Here is a 27962-nt window from a genome sequence, read left to right on the forward strand (position 1 = left end):
ACGCGGAGGCGGTGCGACGTCAGAGCGCGAGGCGCTGGGGCGCTGGCGGCGGGTGCCCGAGCGCGGGCGGAGAGGTCGCGGCCTTCCTCGCCCTGCTTGTCCTTTGCTCCTTGGCGGACGTCGGGCCCCCGCCTCCCGGCTCGCCCGGGCTTCCTTCTTGCGTGGTGCCCGGAAGCCGCAGCGGTCCACGATGAGCCTCCTGACACAGAATGTGAGGGAGCTGATGAAGGCGATGACCCGTGTCCCCGGTTTTGATAGAGTTTTGGAAAAGGTATTGCGGTGGAAGCGTTGGCTTCTAAAGAAAGCCCGATGCTGGGTGCGGGTTGCGCTGAATTAGTATCTCTCGCTGGATTCTGTTGGACTGCCCCGGTAAATTCACCTGTGTAGTCATGACCATGTGTCAGGTCAAGCGCATAGTGTATTTCGTGGGAGTGTACATATAACTGAGTTCAGATCTGCCTTGGTTTACGTTTGGGTTCCTTCCGGATTATACCCACTGCCCAGTTGAAAATATGGTCAGTCGAAAGTGCATTTTTTTTTAAAGATTTTATTTATTTATTAGAGAGAGAGAATGAGAGATAGAGAGCACGAGAGGGAAGAGGGTCAGAGGGAGAAGCAGACTCCCTGCTGAACAGGGAGCCCGATGCGGGACTCGATCCCGGGACTCCAGGACCATGACCTGAGCCGAAGGCAGTGGCTCAACCGACTGAGCCACCCAGGCGTCCAGTCGAAAGTGCATTTAATACACCTAGCCTGCGTAGCTTCGCCTCGCCTGTGTTGAATGTGCTCGGATCACTTCCTAGCCTACAGCTGGGCAGAATCATCTGACACAACGCCTATTTTGTAAAAAGTGTTGAATATCTCCTGTAGTTCACTGAGTACTGTACTGCAAGTGAAAAAGGAAATGGTTGTATAGGTACAGAATTTTGTTTGTTTTCTTTTTTGTTTTTTGTTTTTAGAGAGAGAGAACGCCAGCGAGCAGGGAGGGGGAGAGGGAGAGAGAGAATCTGAAGCAGGCTACAGGCCCAGTGCAGAGCCCAAGGCAGGGTTCGATCTCACAGGAGATGCAGCCTGCCTGGGGCTCTGTGGTCACGACCTGAACCGAAGTGGAGAGTCCGAGGCTCTGTGGTCATGACCTGAACCGAAGTGGAGAGTCCGAGGCTTAACCCACTGAGCCACCCAGGCACCCCTAGTTAAAGAATAATTTTAAGTATAGTTGCTTACCCTCCTGCTATAGCCTGGAGCCGGCTGGGACTGCCCAGCATGTCGAGAGCGTGGCACTGTATATGACTAGTTTGGGAAAAGATCGAAATTCAGAATTCGAAGTTTCTGTTGAATGTGTAATGCTGTCACACTATCATAAAGTTGAAAAATCTTAACGTCAAACCGTCATAAGTCAGGGAGTGTTTAAATGATTATCAGTTGTGAAGACAATTGCTTGGTTTCAGAGCGGGAAAGGACTTTCGAGTTCGAGTCTTCAACAAACAGGTACCCGTAGTGCTCTGAGGAAGAGAGTAAGAGACAATGTCTACACTTAAGATGCACTTGCCTGGACGCCTGGGTGGCTCAGTCCTTAAGCGTCTGCCTTCGGCTCCGGTCATGATCCCAGGGTCCTGGGATCGAGCCCCGCGTCGGGCTCCCTGCTCAGAGGGAAGCCTGCTTCTCCCTCTCCCACTCCCCCTGCTTGTGTTCCCTCTCTTGCTCTCTCTTTGTCAAATAAATAAATAAAATCTTTAAAAAATAAATAAAATCTTTAAAAAAAAAGATGCACTTGCAACCTAGAGGATTAGAAAATAAGTAATTGCAGTAAGGTAGGAAAGCCAAGTTCCAGGTAGAGTGGTGCTATGGAGTCAGGCAGGGTTGGCGTCTGTCCACTTGGGTGCATGAACAGACTAGCCCAGATTCCTAGTTTTCAGTGTCTTTGTAGAAATTGTGTTATGTAGGAATCATTTATAAATAAATATGAATAACAGAAGTCCTTGGTTATGTCAGATTTGGAAGACATTAAACAACCTAAGAACTTTTAGGTTTTTTCTAAATACTTTAACGTATGCATGCCTGTTTTCCTTTTTTTTTCCTTCTTAGAGAGGGAGGGGGGTCAGGGAGAGGCTGAGGGAGAGGGAAAGAGTCCTAATTAAGCAGGCTCCATGCCCAGCACAGAGCCAGATGCGGGATTTGATCTCATAACCCTGAGGTTGTGACCTGAGCCGAAATCGAGAGTCAGACGCTTTCCTGACAGAGCCACCCAGGCACGCCTGCTTGTTTTCTTTCTGATTAGGAAAGAGTATTGGGAAATTGCCAATATGTAATTTAAAAGTGGAGTTTAAACACAGACCAACTGCTGTCATTTGTAGGAAGAATATAGGCCATTGGACCAAAGTTTTCCTCCTGGAAACAACATTTGGGCTATATTTTCAACATGTAAGTAACCTTCCCTAATTATATCCAAGGGCTTTTGTGAAAAACATAGGAAATAATAGACAAATGTATTTAATGTTTTCGAATAGCGAACACTATAAAATCCAAGGATATGCTACTTTTTAACAGTAACTTTTTGTTCCAATGCAACAAAAGAAGCATTGGAAGCAGTGGAAGAGTGTTCCAGGCAGGGGAACAGCAAACGTAAAGGGTCTGAGACTTTTAAACACTGTGCTTGCGGCAGTTCCCAGAGGAATCCCAGGTGGGCGAGCTGGAGGTGAGATCTCACATACAGCTTCATTGTTACTGTAAGGACTTCGGTTTTTTACTTCAAGGGGTTTGCACAGAAGACTGACACAACTTGACGTGTGGCTGGGGCACTCCCGTTGCTAATGAGTGAGCAGACACAAGGCCGGCCAGGGCGGGAGCAGGAAGGTGAGGGGGAAGGCAGCTGCCATGGCTGGAGAAGTGACAGCTTGGGCCACAGTGGAAGGGTGAGGAGTTGTGGATGGGCGCTAGGGATGTGACTGGGTTCTGGCCATGTTGGAAGATAAAGTGGATAGAGTTTGCCGATGGAGGGCGAGTGAGGACAGAGGAGTGAGAACTCCAGGCTGGGGGCAGCTTTCCCTCTCAGGCTGTTCGTCCCTTGAAGACCGTCTAGCCAACAACTATCTGAGGTTGCGCATGGCTTGCATCGCTTACTAGACTTCTTGCTTTCTCCCCCCGCCCTGCCCCCCAGAGTTACACTGCCTACAGCTTGAGCACTAGCATTCGTATGCTCAGAAAGGAACCACACCGCAGAAGATTAGGTGGGGGATCTGATCTGATCACCTTCAGAAAGGCACCTGCTCATTCAGTTTGTTCAGGCCTCACAAACGAAGCAGAGTTTAATTCTGACTGCAAGATGAGCAGGTGGGCTGTGGTCCTTTCCAGTAATGACATTTATGTTGAGTACGCCGAGCCAGACGCCATACTAACAGTTTACCTACATAGTTCGTGTAGTCCTCCTGACCGTGCTGGGAGGTAGGTACTATTGGTATCCCCTTCTATGCAGGAGACCATTGAAGCTAACTTTCCCAAGGCCTTACAGCTAGGCAGTGGGATCTAATCCTGTGTCCGCTCCAAAGACTGTGCTGTTGACAGTCTGTGAGAGTGCGCAATGTTAGAGAACCTGTCCTCTAGCCTGCAGAGTGAAGCTGAAAGCAGGTGTGGCCTTGGGTAGTCTTGTGAAGCTGAATGATCAGTTGACCCTCAGACTCTGGTGGGCACTGGAGAAGCAGCCAGCAAACGGACTGTGGAGTGGCCAGGGGAGGAGGAGGAAACCCAGAAGGTGGGCATGGGAGTTAGGGAAGGGCCAGGAAACACTGAGAGGGGCTGAAACATATCCATTAAGTCTAATAATTAGGTCATTGCGTGACTGACTTTAGTCTTAAGACAGTTCCAGTTGGGCAATTTTAAGAAAGATCCATGTGAAACTATACAAACCGACTTGCGGTTTGATGGCTGTGTTCGAGTCACAGCTTTAATAGTAAGGATGAGAACTCAAGTGTTTTGGTCACCTGTGACATGCCAGGCCTTGCTCTTGTTGCTCAGTTTGAAGTTTATCTCAATCTTGACAAAACCCTATGAGGGCAGTGCTGTTATGTCTTTACAGGGGGGAGACCTCGGTGAAGGATCCGAGTGCTCCTCACCATCCCTCTAAAGCTGCCTGTGTGTTAAAGACACATGCTGCACACCCGAGGTGCGGGCCTGCCACTGCAGCGTGCCCCGCGCACGCCTGCGGCACACGCCCTTGCAGGCCCTGAGCATAACTGTGCTGTGTTTGTTGCTGTGGCCGCCTCCTTTACTGCTTTTAGGAAGGCATGTTTATACATTGTTCGCAGACACTTCTGGTATCTGCACTGGGTTGCCTAGGAAGTCAGCAGTGTCTGTCATCAGGGCAAACTGCTTGCAAACAGCCTCTTGCACAAACAACATGAAACTCTCGTTCTCTTTGCTTTTCTGTGTATGTGTGGTCCTCAGTCTCCTGTCTTGGGGGACTCCTCTGTTTTCATATACCCACATGTTCTCATGCCACGGGCCACCCTGCTCTGGGCCCAGCACAGACACCCTTAGGGAGCCAGAGACAGACCTTCGTCCACCAGCAGGCAGTCTGGTGAGCTAGTCCACAGGGATCAGCAGCAGGCACAGTGATGGCGGTCTCTTAAGGACAGAACGACCGGACACATCAAGCAAGGCCTGAGGAGAATTCTGGGGTCTGGACAGAGCTCCTACAAGGGACCATCTCCTTCACTGCTGTTGATTACTGGGCATCCCTTCTGTCTTTACTGAAAAGGTAAAGGAGGAAGGGGGAGACCTTCACCTCAGGTATGTCACGTGTAATGGAATTGGAGCCTAGGTGTTTGGGTGAGGGGAGGAGGGCGCCGTGCTGCACGAGTCACAGACTCAGGTGAATGCATGAGGAACAGGGAAGAGACAGTTCATTGCAGGCCATATAGAAAAGGGAGAGATGATTGTATGTGCACATACATAATTTTTATGATAAACTAAGGAGCCCATGGGTAAACACTGGGCTGAGCCATAAAGGTTCTTGCCAACCACCTGCCGCTGCCTGACCCGTGGGATCCTGGGAATGGAATGTATCCGGGCAGTTAATTCTCTGTATTGTTGGGGCCACAGCAAATATATCCCTGACCCCACTGCATCATAAAAGGCTTTCTTGCCATCCTCCCACAAGACACCGAGTGAATGGGGACCTAGTTGTCTGCAGCAGTCCAGGTGAGATGGGAAGGGAGGGCATTTTGCATAGTGGTTAAACCTGACATATCGGAGTTCAAGGAAGATAAAGTGTCGACTTCAGAGATGAATGAAGGTGGAATTAATACATGCAGGGTTGCTGAGTATGGCCCCTAACACAGAGTTAAACAGGTGTGTCCCCTAGAGCCTGTATCTTAACTGAGAATGAGATTTTTTTTTTTTTTAACAGCATTCTCCTCATACCCCCATTCTTCATCAAAGAGAGGTTAGCTCTCCATTGGCCTCTTCCCCAAAAAGATTAGCTTTGGGAGGTTGGCTAGGACATTCCCTTTGTTAGCTCCCATTGGCTGAATTCCTTTATTTTATATAGGGGAGACGAGAAATGGAAACACATAAAAGCACTTCTCTTGCAGTTATCAGGGTGACCATTACAGAATGATCTCTCTTCCAGTAAAGATTTTAAACCACTCTAGGAGTGTGTCCTTTGGCCTTCCAAGTTGGAAGAAAGAGTTGAAAACTGTGTTCCGCAGTAGGAAGTTAACATTTGTATTACCTCCTGTCATCCCAGCTAAAGTCAGATGATCAAGTGGGACTTTAACAACTAACCTCTACTAAAGACACCACACCTTTACATTGCACCGTCTGTGAGGCTCCCTATTTAGTTCTCTTCCCTGAGCTGCCTGGCCTCCTTCCCCATTTCACTTGCCTCACTCCTCCTGGCCTGTCAGGATTCAGTTGTCATTCCCCAGGAAGCCTTTCCTAATGTCTGTTCTCTGAAAACACGTACTTCTGTGAGTTCGATATCCTCTAGCAACTTGTATTTAGTCTGTCTCTAGGAAGTCCCTCCCCCACGTACTCACCTCTTTAGGTTGTGAACCCCTTAGGAGCAGGGGTTGGATTTCGTTCATCTTCACATTGCCAGTGCTTGCTGTGCTCATGTAAGTGCCCAAACAGGGGGCGTCTACACCGTGGTCCTGCTTGGTACGTCTGTTAGTTTATGAGGACGTCCTGTGGCTAGATCATTTGTTGTATGAATACACTTGATCCTATTCTAGTATTTACTTGCCACTGATGTGCCTGTTAGGTAAAACAGGACATAAAATTATTTAGGATGATTTTTAGGCCTGAGGAGAATTCTGGGGTCTGGACAGAGCTCCTCCTAGGGACCATCTTTTTTGATTTTTATGTATGGCTCTGTTTCTGTTTTACTTCAGGGGCTAGTTTTTGGGGATAAACAACAGCAAAACCCTAAAGTTGGGCTTTTGAAACTCCAAAGTGTGTTGTTCCTGGTGGGAGCCATTAAAGGCCAGTGTATATCCAGAGACGTCCTAGTTGGTGTTGAGACTTGAAGACATTCCTAGATCTAACTCAGTCTGTCACATCATAGGTGACCCCAACAACAAACCACTCTGAATTTAAGTTACCTACAAAATGGAAATTATCCCTTCCTTATTGTGTAGGATATGTTAGTGTCTGGCTCAGCGCCTAGCATAGGAAAATGCTCAAGTAGCAGTTAGGTAGAATCTAACCATTTAATGCTTGAGACGCTTTCATGTAATTCTTTTTCATTAAAATACTATAAATGGGCAGGACCGTAAAAGCCACAGTTCAACTCTGCTGGATTCTTTTTTTTTTTTTTTTTTTTTTTTTAAAGATTTTATTTGTTTATTTGACAGAGAGAGAGAGCGAGAGAGGGAACACAAGCAGGGGGAGTGGGAGAGGGAGAAGCAGGCTCTTCATTGAGCAGGGAGCCCGATGCGGGGCTCGATCCCAGGACCCCAGGATCATGACCTGAGCCGAAGGCAGACGCTTAACTACTGAGCCACCCAGGTGCCCCAACTCTGCTGGATTCTATTGTTAAGCTTTTTATATTAAAATGGGTTTACGGTATAAGTTTGTTGACTCTGGTAACTCACTGATTTACTGAATTCTTCCAGTCTGTTTTTTAAATTGTTTAAACCATTCATTACAAAGTCATTATAAAAATTATTCTCTGCAAAAAGTAGGGAACATCCAAATCACAGGAACCAGCTAGCTTTGTTGGTCCACAGTTTCTGTGGAGACATTGAGAGATGTCAGGTTGTCACACATAAGGCTGAAAAGCTCAGAATATTTCTGCAGAGTGGAGATTAACAAAAACTCTTTCCCTAAATATTCCTTTTTCTTTAAGAAGAATTTACATATGGGTTAATTTCTATCAGAGATATTGGTAACATTTGAATTTCTAATCAACTTTTTTGGGATGACCTAGTTTAAGATTTTATTTTTTAAGCAATCTCTACACCCAACGTGGGGCCTGAACTTATATAACTGAGAGATCAAGAGATGCTTGCTCCACCGACTGAGTCAGCAAGGCGCCCCTGGAGTGACTCCGTTTAATACAGTGATAAGTCTTGATGGGCTGTTTGGGCTTTCTTAATACCAAAGAATGGTCAAAAAAAAAAATTTTTTTTTTTTTTTTGCACTTAGGTGACTCTGGTGTCTGCTGCCCCTGGGAAAGTGGTTTGTGAAATGAAAGTAGAAGACGACCACACCAATAAATATGGCACTCTCCATGGTGGTCTGACGGCCACCTTAGTGGATAATATATCAACAATGGCTCTGCTGTGCACTGAATGGGGGGCACCAGGAGTCAGTGTAGATATGAACATCACGTATGTATCCAGACTGTACTACAAGTAACTTTTTTTAATGTGAAAACTCCAAACAACTGAGACTAAATACCTTTATAACAAATACAACTGGGGGTGCCCTGAGCTGGTCACCCTGAAGTGTACCTATCAGTGGGCCCTGAAAGATCCCACAGCCTAAGAATCTAGAACTAGAGGGAGTAATTTCCACATCAGGAATAAAAGGCCAATGACCTAAACATTCCAAACAGCAAACATTCAGTTCCTGTTACGTATACGGGGCTGGCTGTGGGGGGTGCGTAACCATCACAGACTCACAGCCTGGAACTATTCTAGTCCTTACAACTGCCACTTGTCCGGATGTCTTAGGGCTGTACTGAGTGCCTAGAAAAAAGCCTGAATAGAATTCAAAGAGAAGTTGGATAAACCTTCATAAAGTATACACTGCCTTGTAACAAGGTGAACACAGATGTCCAGTTTTGCAATCCTGTATGTTTCCTTGCAACCTCGAACGTGCTCTGCAGACATAAACTACATGATCAGGACGCAGCCCCCCAGAGGTCAGGCTGTCACCCACCACTGTGACAATGCCTGCAGGGGTCATCTGCTTTCCAGTGTGAGAAATTCGCTTCCAGCATTAACCAGTACCACTGCTGGTCCCACCAACAGAGTGCAGCGCCCAGGGGTTTAGTTTCAAGACAACTGCTTTTTCCACCTACACAACAGAACAATGACTGTTGGGGGGACAGGCAGCAATTGGGGGGGGAAAGCCAATGTTATGCAACATGAGGGCAATGGAAAGAATGTCAGTTATCAGATTTTTAAACAGTCTAAATCTTTTATTAGGCTACCTTTAGAAAATTCAGCCCTTCTTTACCATAGGAATAAACTGAGGGTGCAATAAGCAAATCACAGGACAAGAGGCAAATGCTCGTGAAATTAAGATCTACAGAGGTTCTGCCTGTTGTGCTGGTGAGCACATTCTGCAGTCCTTACCTTAGTCCCCATGGTGAGGGGTCAGGCCAGCAGATGACTCCACTTTGCCTCAGGAGCCTCTATTAAGAGTTGAGGTCTTCAAACTGAGCACTGCATCTCATGATCTTCTGAGATACTACTGCTCTCTCACAAGCTTAAAGAATCTTTAGTAAGTCAAACATAGTTTCCACAAATGTGTGGTCAAAGTATTGGTCACAATAAAAAACTGCCTGGGCTTCAAAAACTGACTCACATGAACAGAAACAGTCTCAGAGATTTACTGTAGATATTTCAAAAATAAATGAGTGACAGCTTATGACTAAGATAGGTAGGGAAGTGTCTCTTAAAAAAATATATTCAACTCATCACCAGGATTCTAAGGGCCTCATATCAATTCTTAATAGTTCTTACATTAAATCGTTTTGAGTGCAGTAAAGTGCAGAATTTAATCCAGTGCAGTTGAGTGAATCCTAAATACTGATATAAGATACAGTAGTCCCCTTCTTACCCCCAGGGCTACATTCCAAGACCCCCAGTGGATGCCTGAAACCACAGATAGTACCCAACCCATTAAAACATATATATATATATATATATATATATGTTTTTCCCTATACATACACACCTGTGATAAAGTTTATAAACCAGGCACAGTAAGATTAACGATGATAGTAGAACAAGTGTTAACATACTGTGATGCTATACAAATGTGGTCTCTCTCTCAAATTACCTTGTACTGTGTGCACCCTTCTAGTGAGGACATGAGATGCAATGCCTACATGATGAATTGAGGGGAGTGACAGGCAGGGGTGCAGCATTAGGCTACTGTTGACCTTCTGACAATAGATCAGGAGGATCATCTGCTTCCTTCTGGACCGCAGGTAAGGGGGAACCTACAGTAGAGACGCCAGGCAATACTTCACCGGGGAAGCTAAGTAGATTAAATAAAAGCTGGAGAAATTCTTTCACCAGCCCCAAATAAACAGGTGGGAAACTTAAAGGCATGAGGGGGGACGCCTTCCCATATTTATGGGAAAAGAAACTTGCGTGGATATGGAATGGGGAAGATGAACTTGGTCAAGGACCAGCCATTCAAATTTGATAGGACAGAAAGCTTACTGATACTATTCCTAAACTACTTTGAGGAAAATAAGCAACACAAAAGAAGGCTGTTAAGAGATGCACACAACTTCCCTTCTTAAAAAATTGCTGTTAAAAAATTTTTAAAAATTGAAAAAGTAAAAAATTTGCTGCTAACTATATTTAAATCTGTTTCCCTTCAAGGTACATGTCACCTGCTAAAATAGGAGAAGACATAGTAATAACAGCGCATGTTCTGAAGCAAGGGAGAACACTTGCATTTACCTCTGTGGATCTGACGAACAAGACCACGGGAAAATTAGTAGCACAAGGCAGACACACAAAACACCTGGGAAACCAAGCCCAGCAGTTTGGCCGAGACACCCAACAATAAAGACCAAGCGTAAATTTGACTTGAACAAATGTACTTTCAAAATAAATTAGCACAACCAGAAATAGTTATTTTCTTTGGGGAAAATGACATAGGAACCAAGTAGGACATAGGATGGGACTGTCTCTATTTGTGATTTTAAACCTCTTCAGTTTGTAATCTTATATAGATGATACTTGGACCAAAAAAATTCTTAGCTGAAAGGGTTTCTGAAAACTTAGGTAAAGCGAAGCCAGCAAGACCATTTTGAGATGAGATTACTTTAAAGTCCAGTATTAAGCTATGAGAGATATAGGAAGCAATTTTAAATTTGGAAACACTATCCACAGTTAAATGCTAATTTATCCTTTGCTTGTCATGCTGCTCTCTGCTCAGAGGACAGAAGTAGACCTCCCAGTAGCAGTGAGCCCACAGGGCGGGCACCCAGTTTTTAACTTCTAGTTATTTCCCTCTAAAAGGAACCTGGGCTTCTTGGAGAAAAACAGCTGATTTCAGGACTGGGAGGCTGGGATAGGGAAACTGACGTTAACATACCTTGTGCTTGAAAGTAAGCCAAGTGTTCAAGAAAATGGTTTAAGAGGATGCAAACTCTGCAGCACTGAGAAAAAGAAATTGTTCTATCACATTATCAGTGAGGTAGATAACACGTGGCAGAGACAGGAGGGCTCCTCATGACAGAATGCTGCTCAGTGTGGAGGGGAGGGGTAGATATTACCATTTTGCAGCTGTCATGTGATTACAGCAGGGGCGTCTGGGTGACTCAGACGGTTAAGCGTCTGCCTTTGGCTCAGGTCATGATTCCAGGGTCCTGGATCGAGTCCCCCCTCCCCAGCAGGGAGCCTGCTTCTCCCTCTGCCTGCTGCTTTCCCTGCTTGTACTCTGTCAAAAATAAAATCTTAAAAAAAAAAAAAAGATTGGTTACGGCAAAAACCAGAAATCATCAGTGGTGCTTCTGATAAAGAGCAGGACATGTTCATGTTGTTTCCCAGATTGCTTCGTAATTGCAAGGAGAAAAATTATAACTATACAATGCAGAAACAGGACACCACTTTGACCAATCAAAATTAACATCAACCAAGAACAAAGTGACAGTGCATTTCTGGATATTAACTGGAAAGAGTGAGGTCACTTGAATTGGGTACTGGCCAGAGTGCATAATCCCAAATTTAACCATGAAGAAACATCATTCAAATGCAAAATGAGGAACACTATTTTAAAACATTAAGCCTACTTTTAAAAAATGTCAAGGTCAGGGGCGCCTGGGTGGCTCAGTTGGTTAAGCATCTGCCTTCGGCTCAGGTCGTGATCCTCGAGTCCTGGGATCAAGTCCCACATCCGGCTCCTTGCTCAGCAGAGAGCCTGCTGCTCCCCCTGCTTGTGCTTTCACTCAGTCTGTCATCTTAAAAAAAGTCATTAAAGGCCAGTTAGAGACTAGAGATTTGACAACTAAATGCAAGGGTCCTGTAGTGAATGGTAGGGGGATTAAAACACACAGGATATTAGGATAGAACCTGAGAATATTAGGACAATTAACAGAACTGGAGTATGGACGACAGATGAAGGTGTATCAGTGTTAATTTCCTGAATCTGGTAACTTTACTGTGGTTATGCAAGAATATCCTTGTACTTGGGACATATGCCAAGTACTAGGGGGTAAGGAGTAAAGATGTATGCATGACCTATGTACCAAACTCTCAATGGTTCAGAATAAATGTATAAATATATGTAGAAAAAGTAGGGGGAAAATGTGGCTAAGACATGGGTAAAGGTTATACAGGAGCTTTCTATTACAACTTCTCTAAATTTATTCTAAAATAAAAACCAAGGGCTGCTAAAGTGCCTGCCTGAGTAACTCCAGCAAGTATAATTCAATACAGTAGAACAGTTAAGAGCTTAGATTCTACAGAGCCAGCCAGCCTGGTCTTAAATCCCTCCCTGCTCTGGATGTGAGCTTGGGCAAGTTAACTAAACCTCTGTAACTCTCTCCACTCGTAAGACCAGAGTTTTGAACAGGAACTGCCCATGATAAACATTCACAGGCATTGGTTCAAACAGATTCTAATTTTCAATTGATGAGAAAACATGTGAAACCTTTTGAAATAAAGAACATTTTTTTCTGAGGCACCAGTCTGGCTCAGTCAGTGAAGCCTGTGATTCTTGATCTTGGGGTTGTGAGCTCGAGCCCCACCTTGGGTGTGGAGCCTACAAAATCTCTTTCTTTTCCATGAGGCAGGGAACAAGCCAACCTGCTGTTAAAGCTGACAAAACGTCTGATTCCTATTCCTAAAATTACAAACGCGTCTGCCATTTTTTGTCCTTCTGAATTGGCCGTTTAATTATGGACCCCCACGGTCCTCAGTAACACCTACCCATTGACTTGGAAAAAAAAGTTACCACATCAAGTTTTGTGTATTCACCTGAAAAGTCAGGGAACTTTCACCTATTTTATTTAGGTTTTCATTTTTTCAAATTCCAACCAGAAGCTAAATACAATTGGAAACCAGTAAGCACTAAGTTTTACTCCAAAGGAGTAGGATCATTCAGATTTACTCCATAAAAGTATGCAACCCTTAAGCAAAGCTTTTCTTCATTAAAAAGAAAAAAAAAACAAAACAAAACCCAAAAACCTATACAGTAGTCTTTCCTTATGTTCATTGCACAAAATGAGTTCTGCTTTTAGAGCTCTGACACTCAACGGTTTAACAACTTTAGATCCCAACTTCAGTAACTTTTTTCTACTCGAAAAAACCCTCATAAGTGTTCCTTTAGGATGGTGTAGAAACCAGTATTTCTGCACAATTCACTGGATTTTCTTTCTTTGTAATAAAAATCTCTTCTCTTTAAAACCAAAAAACAAAAACCAAAAAGGAAAGTCCTCTACCTATCATGGTTTCTGCAGCTATGAATGTATTTCTCAGTTTTATAGCTGCTTTAGCTACTTCAGACTCCAGATCTGCTTTAATGTGTATAAACTGTATCCACATTCAGCAGAATACTCTTGTAACAGCAACTTGGGGAAAGAGATCTGGAAATAAAACACATACATTTAATGAGTACCAGGAAACAAATATGGCCCAGTAAAACATGAGGCAAGAATGCCTACAATGAGATGCTTTTTTTTCCCCCATTTAAGATTTCTTTCCCATGGTTGTATATCTATGTATTTTTTTTTAAACAACCACTTCTGATCATCAGAGTGAATCTGAGAGTGCTCTGGAACAACGGTGATTACAGCAAAGCTATTAAAGTTTTTTTAAATGTTATTTATACCTTTTACATTCACTTCTCACCCTCTAAATACTGACAGATGTCAAAGAGGCAAAAACCAGCACAAATGGAAAGACCATCAAAAATGAGTATCACCTTGTGCTTTCAGATACATTTAAGCATTTCAGTGAACAATAGTCCTTTCATTTCACATTTTTAGTAAGATGCTAATGCAGTGCAGCAAATATGCAAAGCATCTTCTTTCACACAGTCCGTGCAGAAGACACCTAATTTTTTAAGTTCTGAGACACAAAATTTAAAAAAAAAAAAAAAAAAAATCCAGGATGAACAAGTTTCAAAATGCATAGTGTTCTGTGCATGAGTCCATTTTCTTTAAACTCTGAAAGAATAAAGTGTAAGAAAACAAGAAAACCAATGCTGCTGCACTCTCTGATCTTGCCCATTTTGCTGGTCAGCACTCTACTCTGGCATGTAAGGATGGAGGTGGTCCTCTATGGTGCCAACTGCCCAGTGGGTAAGCTGCTCCTGTGGCAGGTAGAGGCAGATGCTGCATAACTTGAAGATCGTAGCTTTGTTTTTTGGAGTCTGAAAGAGGAATAATTTTAATAATCTTAATAAGGCTTTAACATAACTGATCAATTGTCACATGAAGTCACTCTCCCACAATTGTATAAAGCACTTACGGACACTAACACAGCATACAGAGTAAGGGAATAAATTATGGTCTGTACCCCACAGGGACCTCAATCTAGTCAGGAAGACAAAACCTTGCCATATAAAATACAGAAAGAATAAACATGATTATAAACTAAATGTTTAGAGAATTTATTCAAAACAAAAAATTTTAAGGTCCAGAAAGTCAACCATGACAACTTGCTAATGGAAAGTAAGGTTAAAGACATTTCACAGAGACAGATTATCTAAATAGAGGCATGAAGTTGTGGTCTGTATACAGAAAAGACAAGAAATGATGTCAGAGTAGAAGAGAAAAGATAAGAAACAAGTAAAAAAGAAAAGACTGAAGCATAACCTTAGGGTAAAGGACTGGAAGAAAGCAAAGGTATTACCATCACTATTACTATTTCACATCTGATATACGGCAAAACGTGCTAGGTGCCTTCACAAATCACCACTGCTAGTAAATGGAAGCCACTCCCTGACCCGCCTTCAAAGAACTACTTTTCACCATAGCATCTCTTAAAAAAAGGCAAAAGCAGTCTATATATGTAATGAACCTACACATTACGCACATTTTTTTTTCATTTTCAGTGTTACCACCTTTTATCATTTACTCAACAAAGAACATGCTCACAGAAGATTTCATAGCCAGTAGAAGGCTGCATGTGGGTTAGAATCCAGACTCCAGGAACGTGCCTCTCTACCACTTGCCCATCCAAAATTATCATTTGGTCTAGCTCTTTCCGTACTTTTTTTTTTTTTTAAGATTTTATTGATTTATTTGACAGACGGGGACAAAGCAAGAGAGGGAACACAAGCAGGGTGAGTGGAAGAGGGAGAAGCAGGCTTCCCGCAGAGTAGGGAGCCCGATGTGGGGCTCGATCCCAGGACCCTGGGACCATGACCTGAGCTGAAGGCAGACGCTTAACGACTGAGCCACCCAGGCGCCCCTCTTTTCATACATCTTATGTTTTGATAAAGGACACAAGATCTCTGCTAGATGATCAAGTTCTTTAGTTTCCTGATTTCCTCACCTATAAAACAGGAGTAATAAGATCTACAACTCACAGAATTGTTGTGAGGATTAAGTGAGCTCCTACTTGTAAAGCTCTTCCCATCTGATACATAACAGGCTCTGTGTTGGCCACTCTCCTATCAGTTCCCTCATTCATCTATATAGCACAAATAAATATGGCCACAGATCTCCAGTTTATGAAGATCAAGAACAGAACCTGAAAGAAGGGGGACCTAAGAGCACTGAAGACCAAATGCATCTACAATGAGGGTGTGACACCAGCCATCCCACCTTGCCCTGGGGATTGAGGTTTCTAGGACTTGGGACTTCAGTGCAAAAACCAGGGCATTCCAGACAGACTGACTGCTGGTCACCCTACCTACACTCCAAATTTATTAGTTTATGAGCTTACAATTTTCTTTTCTTTAAAAGGATTGAAGCTATTTGCTTCAAAAGCACAGAAAACATCAACCTTGATAGAAAACAGGAAACTTACTACTTATTTAACAAAGTAACTCCAAGTCACCAGTCATTTCTATATATTACCGATCTATAGATTTGCAGGAAAATGAAGTCTCTACATTAGTATATAGTCATTATTAAATCTTCTAAGACTAAAGGTCTCTGTTGTAGAATCCATTAATATAAGTCAATAGCCTGCTATACAGTATTATCTCAATAAATTACCCAAAGTACATAAGTAGTTAAAAATGAAAAATAAGACAACTTAAAAATATCCACCATAGGAGAGCTAAGGTAAAGAAGAAATGCAAAAGAAAACGCCCAAAACCCAACCAAGTCATGGTTTTTCTGTTTTATGAAACGCCTTCACTGAAATCAACGTTCTTCTGTAATTCCCACAGCTCATATTTGTACCTATAATACCATATTTACTTAGAACTTTCTTATAAGATACAAAGTCCATGTGTAATCTTGTCAAGGGGTCTTCCGCTCCTTGGACACAACAGTATGATTCACCTCTATTTTTTACTACCTTGCAAACTAAGTAAAAATAAACCCATGCTCTAAAATGCAAAATTAGGGGCGCCTGGATGGCTCAGTCAGTGAAGTGTCTGCCTTCAGCTCAGGTCATGATCTCAGGGTCCTGGGATTGAGCCCTGAGCAGGGAGCCCGTTTCTCCCTCTCCCTGTTCCTGCTCTCTCTCAAACAAATAAAATCTTAAAAAAAGAAAAATCAAAATTACAATCACAAATACTCTTCTAAAAGTCTTTAAACTGCCTCCGCAGAAAGGCCTCCTCTGGTGTCACCATCAGAGCTCATACCCAATAGCTTACACATCCGCACCCACTTCCTCTGAGTGCTCACTGACTGCATACTGTTCTGCCCTACTGCCTCCCCCATAATGGAGTAGAATTTCTGTCTTGTTCACGGTGTACAGTGCCTGGCACACAGTAAATAGGCACTCCTTTGCTGAATGAATGGTAATTAAATTGCTATTTTTTAAAATTATTTTTAACAAGGTATCTGTTATAAATTTCAAGTGAGGATATTCAGATTTAGGTTGATGAAAACAATGTTCTAGAGAATAAAAAATAATCTGGAATACCTGGATTGCTTAAATTGGAAGTGCGTATTTAAAACACATGTGGAGACTCTGAGAAACAAACTGAGGGTTCTAGAGGGGAGGAGGGTGGAGGGATGGGTTAGCCTGGTAATGGGTATTAAGGAGAGCATGCATGGAGCACTGGGTGTTATACGCAAACAATGAATCATGGAACACTAAATAAGTAAGTTAATTGTTAAAAAAAAAGTAGATACACAGGTTATATGCCAAAAACAACTCAATAAAGCTATAAAGTAAATAAATTAAAAAATAAGTAGAGTGTGTTTAAATATAGCATTCTCAATTTTGGTCTAATCTTGAGAAATTGTATGTAAAATAATTTTTAAACTATGAACTATCAGATAAATTAATGAATTAGGAGGACTATTTTAGTGTTTTAAAAAAAATAAAAAAATAAAGCACATGTGGATCTTTTAAATACAGATATACTTCATCCCTTTAGATTTTTATTTAAAAAGGTCTAGGGCCAAAGCTTCTCAAAATGTGTTACTACTCATCTAAGGATTTTCTTCCAAACATTGATTCTCTGACCGAGTAGGACCGGAGTAGGGCATGAGATTCTATATATTTAAGGATCTGTTACCATCTTGTTGACCATACTTTACATTAGAAAAGTTCTATAGGAGCGTTTCTTAAACTCTACTGCACACTGGAATCATGACGTTTAAAAGCTCCCAGGTAGTTTTACTATGCAGCAAAATTTGGGAGCCACTGTTCTAGGGTGAGGCCCAGGATAGCTGTTTGATTTTTAAATAACTTCAAAAATAATGCAGTGTTGAAGTGACAAAACAAATTAACATAGATAGAAAATAGTTTGCTAACAAATGAGCTTTTTAAATGAGCTGTTAAGTCGTTAAACAAACAAAGCTTACCTGCAAGTGCTGTCTGTCAATGAAGAGAAACACGGACTGGTTAGGATTGTTGACAACAATTCCAGTCTTGTCCTTGCGGCTCAGTACATGCAGAAACTGTTTTTCATAGTCACCGTGATGAAACTCAAATTTGGCCTAAGGAAGAAATACATTTACACGTAACTACAAAGATGTTACCCTACCTGAAACATCTATTACATCTATATGCTGTCCAATATGGCAGCCAATCGTGCCTACTTAAATTTAATTCATTAAATGCAATTTAAAATTCAGTTCTCTAAATTCAGTAACTCTAGCCACATTTCAAACGCTCAATAATCCCATGTGGCCAGTGGCCACCATTCAGAATAGTCTACTGAGATATATTCCTTCATCATAGAAAGTTCTAGTGAACAGCACTCCATTATAGAATTTGACCTTCAAGAAAAACTCTGCATCAGAGTAACTAGATCCTAATTCTCAATGATTTTAGGTCAAATTCTATAAAACAAGATTTTCTTTCTTTTTTTTGAGAGAGGGAGACAGAGTGTGCACATGGCGGGGCAGGGGGAGGAAGGAGGAAAGAGACAGAATAATCTCAAGCAGACTCCCCACTGAGCTGAGTCCAAGCTCAAGACCCTTAGATGATGACATGAGCTGAAATAAAGAGACGATTAGCCGACGGAGCCACCCAGATGCCTCTAAAACAAGACTTTTCAAACCTATTTTGCTCAAGACTCCCAACTTAGTACTTTAAGTGCAATGACATCTCCCTCCTCTCTATTTACAAAGAACACCCACTATGGATGGCTTTTGCAAAGAAATATATTCCAATCTTAGCTGCACATCTCACTACTTATGTGACCTTGTACATATCCCCTAACTTTTCTAAACTTCACCTTCCTCTCCTGTAAAATAAATGGGTTCTAACCCATCAAAACAGTTAATGAAATGAAACAGCGGGGCTTTAAAGCCCACACCTGAAATATAGTTCCATCCTCACACAGATGGGCTTGAGGATATATGAATCCCTCAAAATTTTTTTAAAATGTTATGCACATTTTTCAGATTTAAAAAATTTTAAGTTACGAAGAACTATTACTAAATCAGAACAGTCTTTTACTCTTTTAACATGGGGAAGATCAACTCTATCCTCCCACAAAATGTTTGCGGAGACCAAATGCTGGGTGAAATGACTAGGCTAATGGAGAACTCAAGAAACAGAAATTTTAAAGAACCTCATACTTAGATAATGTTGATTAAAAAAAAAAGACTGTTAGTCCATTTGATTCAGTTTTTATTCTCTATGTCGAAGACTATAGGAAATACTAACATGGAAAAATCATCAGTTCCTGCCATCTAGAATTTTTAGCACCCAGCTTTTCTTTCAAGCCGTAAGATACACTATCGCTACAAACGACTATGTAAATATGATATTCGATTGTACTTCTGCACAAATTCAAATATTTGTTGAATTCTTAGTATATGAAAAGAATGTCATAAAATACCAAAAAATATGAATAAGGTTATCCCACCCTTAAGGGGCTCTTATACTGCCCCAAAGGGCAAAGCACATGCAAATATAAAACCTAACTTGCTTCAGATCTTTCCTAGAATAAGATGTCGTTATTTGTAAAACCCTAAAATGGGTTATCTTCAAAGTGCTATGTGAAAAAGGGAGAAATAAATAACACAGTAGACCCTGTGGGCAGTATTAGCAGGTGATTTTGGATTGGGCCTTGAAAGAGGACAGTAATTTTCCCTGGGGAAAGCACTCAGAAAAGGTAATTTGGGAAATGCCATTCCTGGAACAGAACCGACATAAACACGTGTCAAAAATCAGACTACTGCCTGGGGCACCCAGGTGGCTCTGTCGGTTAAGCATCTGACTTCGGTGCAGATCATGATCTCGGGGTCCTGGGATCGAGGCCTGACGTCCAGCTCTGCTCTGTGCTCATCAGTGAATCTACTTGTCCCTCACTCTCTGCCCCTGGCTCCTGCTGATGCACTGTCTCCCTAGTAAATATACAAAGGTTTGGGAAGGAATAGTCTGCACCAAAAAGAAAACTCTAATTAAAGCCGCATGAAAGCAATGCCCAGAAGTAACAAAATATTTGAACAGTGTGATTAAAAACTACCCTGCAGCAAGAGCATTTAGGGATAGAGAGGAAATAAGAGATATTTTAACAGCACCTCCCAGTACTCCATAGTACTCTGAATATAGCAGGAACTCGTTATTGAAACAACCTTTACTCTGGTTCCCAGCTAAATCTCATTACTATCTATATTTTCAAGTGCTTCAAGACAAAAAAAAAAAGTTTTTCAAGTTAAAGTTGACCTTTTCTTTTCTCATTTGCCTTAAGAACTAAGTTATTTATATTTAAGGCTTCTCATTCAGGATCAGGATACTCATTTATCTTAAATTACCAGGGAAGTAAATTCATCTTTACACTGAACTTGTTTCCTGTAGTTGAACTCTAAAATTACACGATATTACCTCTATCCTACACAGTGCTTACATTCAGTCCATAATTTAAGGTTTTCATAATACAGGGCACTTCCCACAGTACAGAGTAGCATTTTAAGAGCATAAACTTTACAGGATTTATGTCTTGACTGCCACTTAACTACATGATCTTGTGCTGTTTACCTAAACTCTAAGTGCCTCAGTTTCTTCCTGTGGAAAAGGAGGTTCCCACCTGCACAGTTCTTATAAGGATGAAGATTAAATGTATATAAAGTATTCAGGAAACAGTCTAGCACAGTCAACACTCAATAAACACCCATGATTTCAAAAAGTAGGACTTGAGACAAGACTATTTTAACAACTATTCCAAATAATGTCTCAGATGGAAAGACACAGTATTAGAAATTTTAAAAGGGGCCCCTGGGTGGCTCGGTCATTAAGCGTCTGCCTTTGGCTTCTGTCATGGTCCCGGGGTCCTGGGATCGAGCCCCACATCGGGCTCCCTGCTCAGCGGGAAGCCTGCTTCTCCCTCCCCCACTCCCCCTGCTTGTGTTCCCGCTCTTGCTGTGTCTGTCAAATAAATAAATAAAATCTTAAAAAAAGAAAAATTAAGAAAAATATGAGTAAGGCACCAAATTCTTTTTCAATGGAAATTTCTGAATTAAAAAAATAGTAAAAATCCTAAGAGTGCCTCTCAGTTGAGGTGCAAGACCTGCTCTGATAAACATGCCTTACCATTCCCGTCTTCCTGCTTTTTATATCCAACTTCTATTCTCCAACAAGTTCATGTGAGTCAGGTATTGTCCAATGCAGACATAAATACAGAATACTTTTACCTATATTTAGGCTATATGTTATCTTTAGAACTTATTTGTCAAGTGAATCTTAGAAAAAGGAATAATAATTTGAGCTGATGGGTAGGAACATTACCATGGGGACAGGGGGAGTATACCAACTTGTCTATCATACACAAAGTACCATAAAGATGGTTCATAGTAATGGATGAATGCAAATTTTTTCAATGATAACTTTTATTATTTCTAAGCAATCAGACTAAAATAGGCATTCTAACATGTAGTATGCTTAAAATGAGTCTTTAAATGTCTTTATTTAGATTTCTGATTGTAAACAAAAGGATGATCATTGTAGAGTTATGAAATGTGTGTATACACACACACACACACAAACACACACAAAGTTAGCTACCTGACCTAGAACTAACCATGACTAACATTTTGGTGAATATTATTGTACTTTCTCTTATGCATATGAAAGTATCATAAATAAAATTAGGATCATTGACACTTGGGCAAATGCTCTTAAAAACCGGAAATTATCTAGTACCTCAGGTGACAAGTCCAAATGTTAGCACAATGTCAAGGAAGATTACTGAAGAACCACTACCAGATTAACGATACGTATCTCCTGTATAGTTTTATACACAAATCTATTTTTGGAAAATGATTTTTTTAAAAGACTATTTCTCTGAGAGAGAGAGGGAGGGAGAATGAGTAGGGGAGGGGCAAGAGGGGAAGGAGCAGCAGATGCTGAACCGACTGAGCCACCCAGGCGCCCCTGGGAAAGGGTTTCTGAACGCATTTCTTAGATCAGACTCCTTAGAGAGCTGGATGGTGCAGGGGAGAGATCTTCTCAAGTTCATTCATAAGCCCTTCGACAAATCAACAAACATCTACCCTGAGAGATTTTCTCTGGCCATTATTTTAAAGACACACTGGGGTACTTAGGACTACCTCATTCTCAAGAGATTCTGTCACCCAAATGCTTTCTCCTCTTGTAATCACAATATTCAAACAGATGGGAGCAACTTATGAAGTAAAAAACTGATTAGAATAATGCATATTCCCCAAAATTTTCTTAAGTTAGGCCCTATTCCAGGAGTTTTTACTCGGCGCACACCACACTTAGAATAAAATACCTGAACAGGCCTAAAAGGCTCATCAGATTCCTTCCACCTAGAAAACAGGAGACAGACAATTTTCTCAATATCATTCCGAGGCCAAAGAATGAAATCCATCTCCTGAGTACAGCCAATTACATCCTAAAAAAGGATTAAAAAAAATTACTTTCAAAAGAACAAAGCTGTAACAAGGTATGTCACAAATTATAGGTCTGATTATAGAAACATTTCACAAGTACAAAAGGTCCACTATGTATCATTTTATATACCAAGAGGTTAACAGGACAGTATATAATCTGAATACCTCATGGCCTAATTCTAATTTTTATCTTGCAGAGTCCACCTATAGCCACCCAGTCCAATGTTCCTCACACCAAGACCTAAATTAATCAGCACATGGTGAAGACTCCAACTGAAGCTGGTTTTTTTTCCTTGTAAAGTCCCTGTATTTTTATTTCCATTCTTCAAAATCAGAACCTAGTTAATATTTAAGCAAAGGTGTCTTGAAACTTCTAACATTACACTCTTATTACAGCTGAAATGCTATTTTTATTATATACTTACAGAAAACTATTTTTTCCATTTTTGTTCCTTATCACAGTCCAGTGTATTCAGTGTATTAATTTTCAAAGGCCAATAAACCTTTTTCAGACCAGTACATGGTTCTCTCTAGCCTTCCCCAACCCCAGCAATTATGAGGATGTCTTTTCAAGTATGTTCATTTTAAATTCCAATTGAGTTAAAGTTTAAAGAAGGTTGGGAACAATAATTCCTTCAAGTTTCTTATTTATAAGGAGCATGATGTTAGTTCTCACCCCAAAAAGAAAAATCTAATGAACAGTAATATAAATTATTCCCAGCAATAATACACACCATTATCAGCATAATACCACAGAAGAAAAGTTATCCATATTTTATCTGAAGTCAACTTAAAAAAAAAAAAAAAAAAAAGATTTTAGGCCTGAGCTGAAGGCAGCTGCGTTAACAGACTGAGCCACCCAGGCGCCCCTAAAGTTAATTCGTGATCGTAGTAACTACCCATACTTAGGGGAAAAAAAATGCAAGTTTAATTCACAAAAACTTACCAAATCAAGACTGAAAAACAGAACTTACCCTTCTCATAGACTGGTATCGAGGAGCATGGAGCTGTACCACATCCTTCTGTAAAAGCTCTATGGAACTTTCCAAGGAATAGCTGGATTCTCGCACACCTTTCAGGATATTTTCTTCGTAATTATTTGTCATAACTGGTATAACCTCAGACACCTCAAAAAGTGCTGATTTTTTCTTCTAAAAGCAAAAAAAAAAAAAAAAAGGAGGTGAATTAACCCACCAGTAGCACATTGTCTTTTAACACCCAGTTCATATTACAACATCATGTACCTTTACTCTAACTGAGCAAAATTATTACCTCAGGTAATTTTTGTACAGATTTTCAAATAGGTGGATCCTTCTGTTATTTCCCCAAGCCCCATTACCCCAACCACACACAAATAGGCTATTGTCAGAATGTTTTACTGCATGGTTTTATAGTATCATGGTATCCATAACAAGTAACTTATTTTAAACAGTGTTTCTTAAACTCTGAGAAACAAACACTAGACCTACCTAATGTTTAAAAAAAAAAAAAAGTGATTTACTCTTGATGTACTTTCATTTAGCTGTCTCTACATACAGCTAAATTAAAATCTCAGCAGTTTAAAAACAAAGCTGTGCAAATTAACATTTTTTTAACTCCTTAAATGGGTTAAGCTGTTACTCCTTTTAGATATTATATAACAACTGTCAATATATGAAACAAGAAAAAAAAAAAGTCTACCAAATTGAGTTTCAAATTTAGTTGTGACCAAGTGCTCATCAATTTAGGATATAAAACTCATGTACTACTCAGGACAATTGTCTGCATACTGTCCATTCCTAAGAGTAACGATGGGGTTTTATGGTGTTAAAGACCTAGATGGTACAACTTGGTGCATCTCATATATTAAATACCAAAAACTCATCTCACCACCTGCATCTTATATTTCTAGTGAACTTAAATTATAATATCCTCAGTTAAAATCTGATCGTATCAGTTCTGCAGTCAACGTATTAACAAGAAGACAGAATGGAGAAGTAAATCCCTGGTACTACCCAATCTTGGGATAATCACTTCAAAACAAACCACTGTGAAACCACTTTACAATGCTATACTAGAGCTGCTAAGAGCATTCTTAAACACAGGCATACCTTGGAGATATCGCGGGTTCAGTTCCAGACCACAGCAATAAAGCAAGTATCAAAGGGAGTTGAATTAACTTTTTTGGTTTCCCAGGGCATATAAAAAGTATCTTTACACTACACTGTAATCTATTAAGTGTGCAATAAGCATTTATGTCCAAAAAAACAATGTACATATCTTAACTGAAAAATAGTGCTAAAAAATGTTAACCATCATACGATTTCAGTAACTTGTAGTAACTGATCATAGGTCACCGTAACAAATACATTAATAAAAAAGCCTAAAACATTTCAAGAATTACCAAAATGTGGCAGAGAGACATAAAGTGAGCAAATGCTGTTGGAAAATGACACTGATGGACTTAGTCAACCCAGGGTTGCCACAAACCTTCCATTTGTAAAAACCAAAATATCCACAAAGCGCAATAAAGTGAAGTGCAATACAACTGAGGAATGCCTGTACTAATAAACTCTTTCATAAAAGAGTTAAGAATGGGATAAATACTCGGGAAACTTCCAAGCATTAAGTACATACCACACTAAGAATATATTCCTAATTTGAAATGAGCTCACAAGTACAAAAATCATAGTATTTCCTTATATTCATAACCTAATCTCATGTCAAACAGCTTTAAAAATACTGCTTTTATCATGTTCTCCTTGACTACTCACAACTCCTTATTTGCTATTTAATTGTGAAACTAATCCTGATTATGTTCGCCACCCACCTCAAAGTTTAAATTTCCTCTTCAGGTCCTTTTGATTTTTAATAAATTGCACTTCTAAACACAAATTAACCATTTCAGTATGTAATTGTTCTAAAAATTAAAGTGTACTGTATTTCATCAAATGTACCATGAGAAAAGGTACCTTTAGCATGAAGTTGAACAGACTATTTACTTTCAGCATATACACATTTTGATTCTAATCCACCACTTTCAACTACCCCACTTTATACTTTAGACAATCTTCAAATTCAGCTATAATGTTCTCTATGTAACTCCACATACATGAAATTTCTTGTGAAACGTAGTGAGAGTTTCACAATGCTGCTCACCCCAGGTCCCCTAAAAAAAGGACCCTACCAAGCTTTAGATCATTTCCAACCCAAGGAGTACCCAAGCCTTCCATTTGTAGTTATACCGCAACTACACATGGAGAGAACTACCCGGGAGGGTTCAGGTTAAAGCATACACGTAGATTTTTGTCAACCACTCTTGAACCTAATATATAGTTATTTACGGGTAACAAATAACTTAATATACACTTACAAAAATCACTTGTGCTAATTCACATTAAGAATTTTAAATTACCTTCTCCTTGAATACAAAGGCAATATACATCTTGAAGTCAAACTGGTCAGCTAGAGATTCTTTTTTCTTTCTAAGCTGAGCACGTAGTCTGTTCAGAGCTTGTTTCTTCCGGGAGTTTGGGTCCCCCATTTTGAAATACAGGTGGTACTAAAGCCTTTGGAAATTGTCACTAAACTATGGGCACTTTTTCTTAAGACTCAAGTACAACAGAAACAAGTCATTTTTTCCCTGCTAATATGATTGAATAGCTAAAATCACGACTGTAACCCAAAAACTGCACCTTCTGGCAATATTAGCAGACTGTCATATTACAGGGTCAAGAAACAAAAGCTGCTGTCCAGTCATGTTTGGACAATAACGTTAGGGGTTATGGGAAAAAGGAAGGGGAGGAAGGAAAGAAAGAAAGAGAGGAGAAAATACTTGGAACTAACTTTTTGGAAAACACATCTGGCTTAAATGCCAAAAAAAAGGCTTTTGGGGGGAATGAAAAGCCTATTATCGGGATTTAGGTGTGCAATAAAACACAGCTGACACCAGTCCAATCCTTAAAATCCATCCGGATGTTCCCCCCTCTTTAGAGAAGGGATTATGAGAACGAACGGGGAAGGGAAAGTGTGATGATCCCTGCTTTCCAAATACCAAAAATTAAAAAAAAAAAATTACGAAGAAAAAGGGAAAAAGAAAACCCCTCAACCCCCCCCCCAAAACACCAAAACAGGGTAGGTGAATGAAACTGAAATATCCAATCGGATTTTACCCAGCCAGATCCATGGCTGTAGTACCTAATTAATTCTTAAGTTATCTCAGATCTCACTATTGCTATGTATTGTCAGTGCTTGTTATTGATTACACTTGGTGGTGAGCAAAGAGAAAAGTGCAAAATCGGCAGAGAAGGAAGGGGAGAGGTACAGGGTTTCCCTGCAATCAACTACAGTGTATACCGGGGGCGGACAGCTGTTGCCCAAAGGAGCCATGAGAAAAAACAGCGGAGTCATTACCAACTTCCCCATCACCCACATTTTCACCCTCAGGCGGCTGCTAATGCTGCTGCCATGGAAAATCATGATGGCAGAGAGAAAGGGGGTATATAAAACGATGTAATTATTCTTCCGGCTCTGTGGTTAGACCTGATTAATGCCCGGGATCCCAACACCCCCAGCCCTGCAGTGAGTCCTACATTCCCCAAGGGAGCCTTCCCTAGGAATTTGCCCCCGTTCAAGATCGTGGGGAGTGCGACTTATCTTCCTGCGAGCATTGCTGAGGCGAAGGTGGCGGGTTCTTCTCCCAGACCCCAGGCAGTGCCCAGGGACCACCTGCCTTCCACCCCCAGGTCCCACCCCCACCCTTTGCCTTCAGCGGCAGCGACTCACTCGCACCACGGGAGACACAGGATCACTCAGGTTTTCACTCATTTCATCGTGGAAACAATTCCCGCCCGGGTAGAGTAGGCGGGAGAGGGTAAATGGGAAGGATCAGTGGGAAAAAAAGAAAATAGTTGTGTTAATATTAATTACTTTTTGAAAGTATGCCCCGCCCCCCCCCCCCAAAGAAAAAACCCTGAAGTTCCCGGATTAGCTCGCTCTCTCACGTTGAACAGACCATGTTTCCCGAGTTTGGATAGTTTAGGGTGGGGTCATTAGTTTGCTTCCCGAGGGGGCAGGGGGTGGAACTGAGGCAGCTGGGGCGGGGGCGGGTGGCGGGGAAATCCCCTCCCTGTCCCCGCGGAGACCGGGACTCACTGACCGACTCTCGGGCGGGGTTCGGGCCCTCTAGCCGCAGCCTGCGGGCGGAGCGGTGGCGGCGGCAGAAGAGGCGGCGGCGGCGGGGGCGCTGCTCGCAGCACGGGCAGGAGCCATGTCAAGAGAAAACCACCAGCCAACTGAGCCCCTCCATCCCCGCTGCAGTGCGCACTGTGACCGGGCCGCCCGCGCTGCTGCCGCCGCTCAGCCCCCACCTGGGACCCATAGTCTGGCTCGGCGCCCCGGGCGGCGGCGGAGGGAAGGACGCGGAGGCGGCGGCGAAGACGAGAAAGAGGAGAAACGAGGTAGAAAGAGGGGTAGGATTGGTACTGGCGGCGGAGGGGGAGGGGAGGAAGGGGAGGGGAGCCCTGCGCTAAGGGGTCTGTCAGCGAAGCAAACCCCCCAAAAGAAAGTTATTTCAGTTCAAGCATCTGCTCTCGAGTCTTTCTTCCCCCCACGGTCGGGTTCCGGCTCTCAGCAAGGAAGGTCGAGGAGACCCGGAGGGGGAAAGCCGAAGCGGAGGGTGAGCGTCCGCGGTGGCACAGCCTCGTTGCCCCAACCGCTGGCTGCGGAAACGGCGGCGGCCTCGGGCGCCTCCCGGGTCCGGGGCAGAGTCGCGTTTGAGAAGGGAAGCGAGAACAAACAACTTAAAATGGCAGCGACGGCCGCTGCGTCACACGCCCCTCAGCGGCACCGC

General features: G+C 41.8%; 2 protein-coding genes across 3 annotated transcripts; one reads left to right on the plus strand and one right to left on the minus strand.

Annotated features, from left to right (window-relative positions):
• The first annotated feature begins 30 nt into the window (after positions 1-30).
• On the plus strand, positions 31-10316 carry ACOT13 (acyl-CoA thioesterase 13). Its single transcript, XM_025890897.2, has 3 exons — positions 31-271; positions 7645-7829; positions 10065-10316. The coding sequence occupies exons 1-3, from the start codon at positions 191-193 to the stop codon at positions 10252-10254; spliced, it is 456 nt and encodes a 151-aa protein (XP_025746682.1). The 5' UTR covers positions 31-190; the 3' UTR covers positions 10255-10316.
• A 2338-nt stretch (positions 10317-12654) lies between these two features.
• CUNH6orf62 (chromosome unknown C6orf62 homolog) lies at positions 12655-27895 on the minus strand. Of its 2 annotated transcripts, none has more exons than XM_025890827.2 (5): positions 26897-27895; positions 23107-23283; positions 22012-22134; positions 17630-17764; positions 12655-14064 (listed from the first exon to the last, which is right to left on the minus strand). In XM_025890827.2, the coding sequence occupies exons 1-5, from the start codon at positions 26936-26938 to the stop codon at positions 13939-13941; spliced, it is 603 nt and encodes a 200-aa protein (XP_025746612.1). In that variant the 5' UTR covers positions 26939-27895; the 3' UTR covers positions 12655-13938. The 2 variants fall into 2 exon arrangements, with proteins under 2 accessions (XP_025746612.1, XP_025746611.1); XM_025890826.2 differs by lacking the exon at positions 26897-27895 and adding an exon at positions 25527-26875.
• Between the last annotated feature and the right edge of the window lie 67 nt (positions 27896-27962).

This window comes from Callorhinus ursinus, unplaced genomic scaffold (genome assembly GCF_003265705.2).
Source record: "Callorhinus ursinus isolate GAN/ISIS: 27379988/994484 unplaced genomic scaffold, GSC_fseal_2.0 scaffold26, whole genome shotgun sequence".
NCBI classification, from domain to species: domain Eukaryota; kingdom Metazoa; phylum Chordata; class Mammalia; order Carnivora; family Otariidae; genus Callorhinus; species Callorhinus ursinus.

Excerpts from the sequence above, each read along its gene's own strand:
- CUNH6orf62 (XM_025890826.2), bottom strand. The coding sequence starts at position 25,655 with ATGGGGGACCCAAACTCCCGGAAGAAACAAGCTCTGAACAGACTACGT. Across the intron at positions 23,284-25,526 it reads CCTTTGTATTCAAGGAGAAG|AAGAAAAAATCAGCACTTTT; the intron begins GTAATTTAAAAT and ends TTTTGCTTTTAG. Across the intron at positions 17,765-22,011 it reads AGCCTTTTAGGCCTGTTCAG|GCCAAATTTGAGTTTCATCA; the intron begins GTATTTTATTCT and ends TTTCTTCCTTAG.
- ACOT13 (XM_025890897.2), top strand. The coding sequence starts at position 191 with ATGAGCCTCCTGACACAGAATGTGAGGGAGCTGATGAAGGCGATGACC. Across the intron at positions 272-7,644 it reads TTGATAGAGTTTTGGAAAAG|GTGACTCTGGTGTCTGCTGC; the intron begins GTATTGCGGTGG and ends TTTTGCACTTAG. Across the intron at positions 7,830-10,064 it reads AGTGTAGATATGAACATCAC|GTACATGTCACCTGCTAAAA; the intron begins GTATGTATCCAG and ends TTTCCCTTCAAG.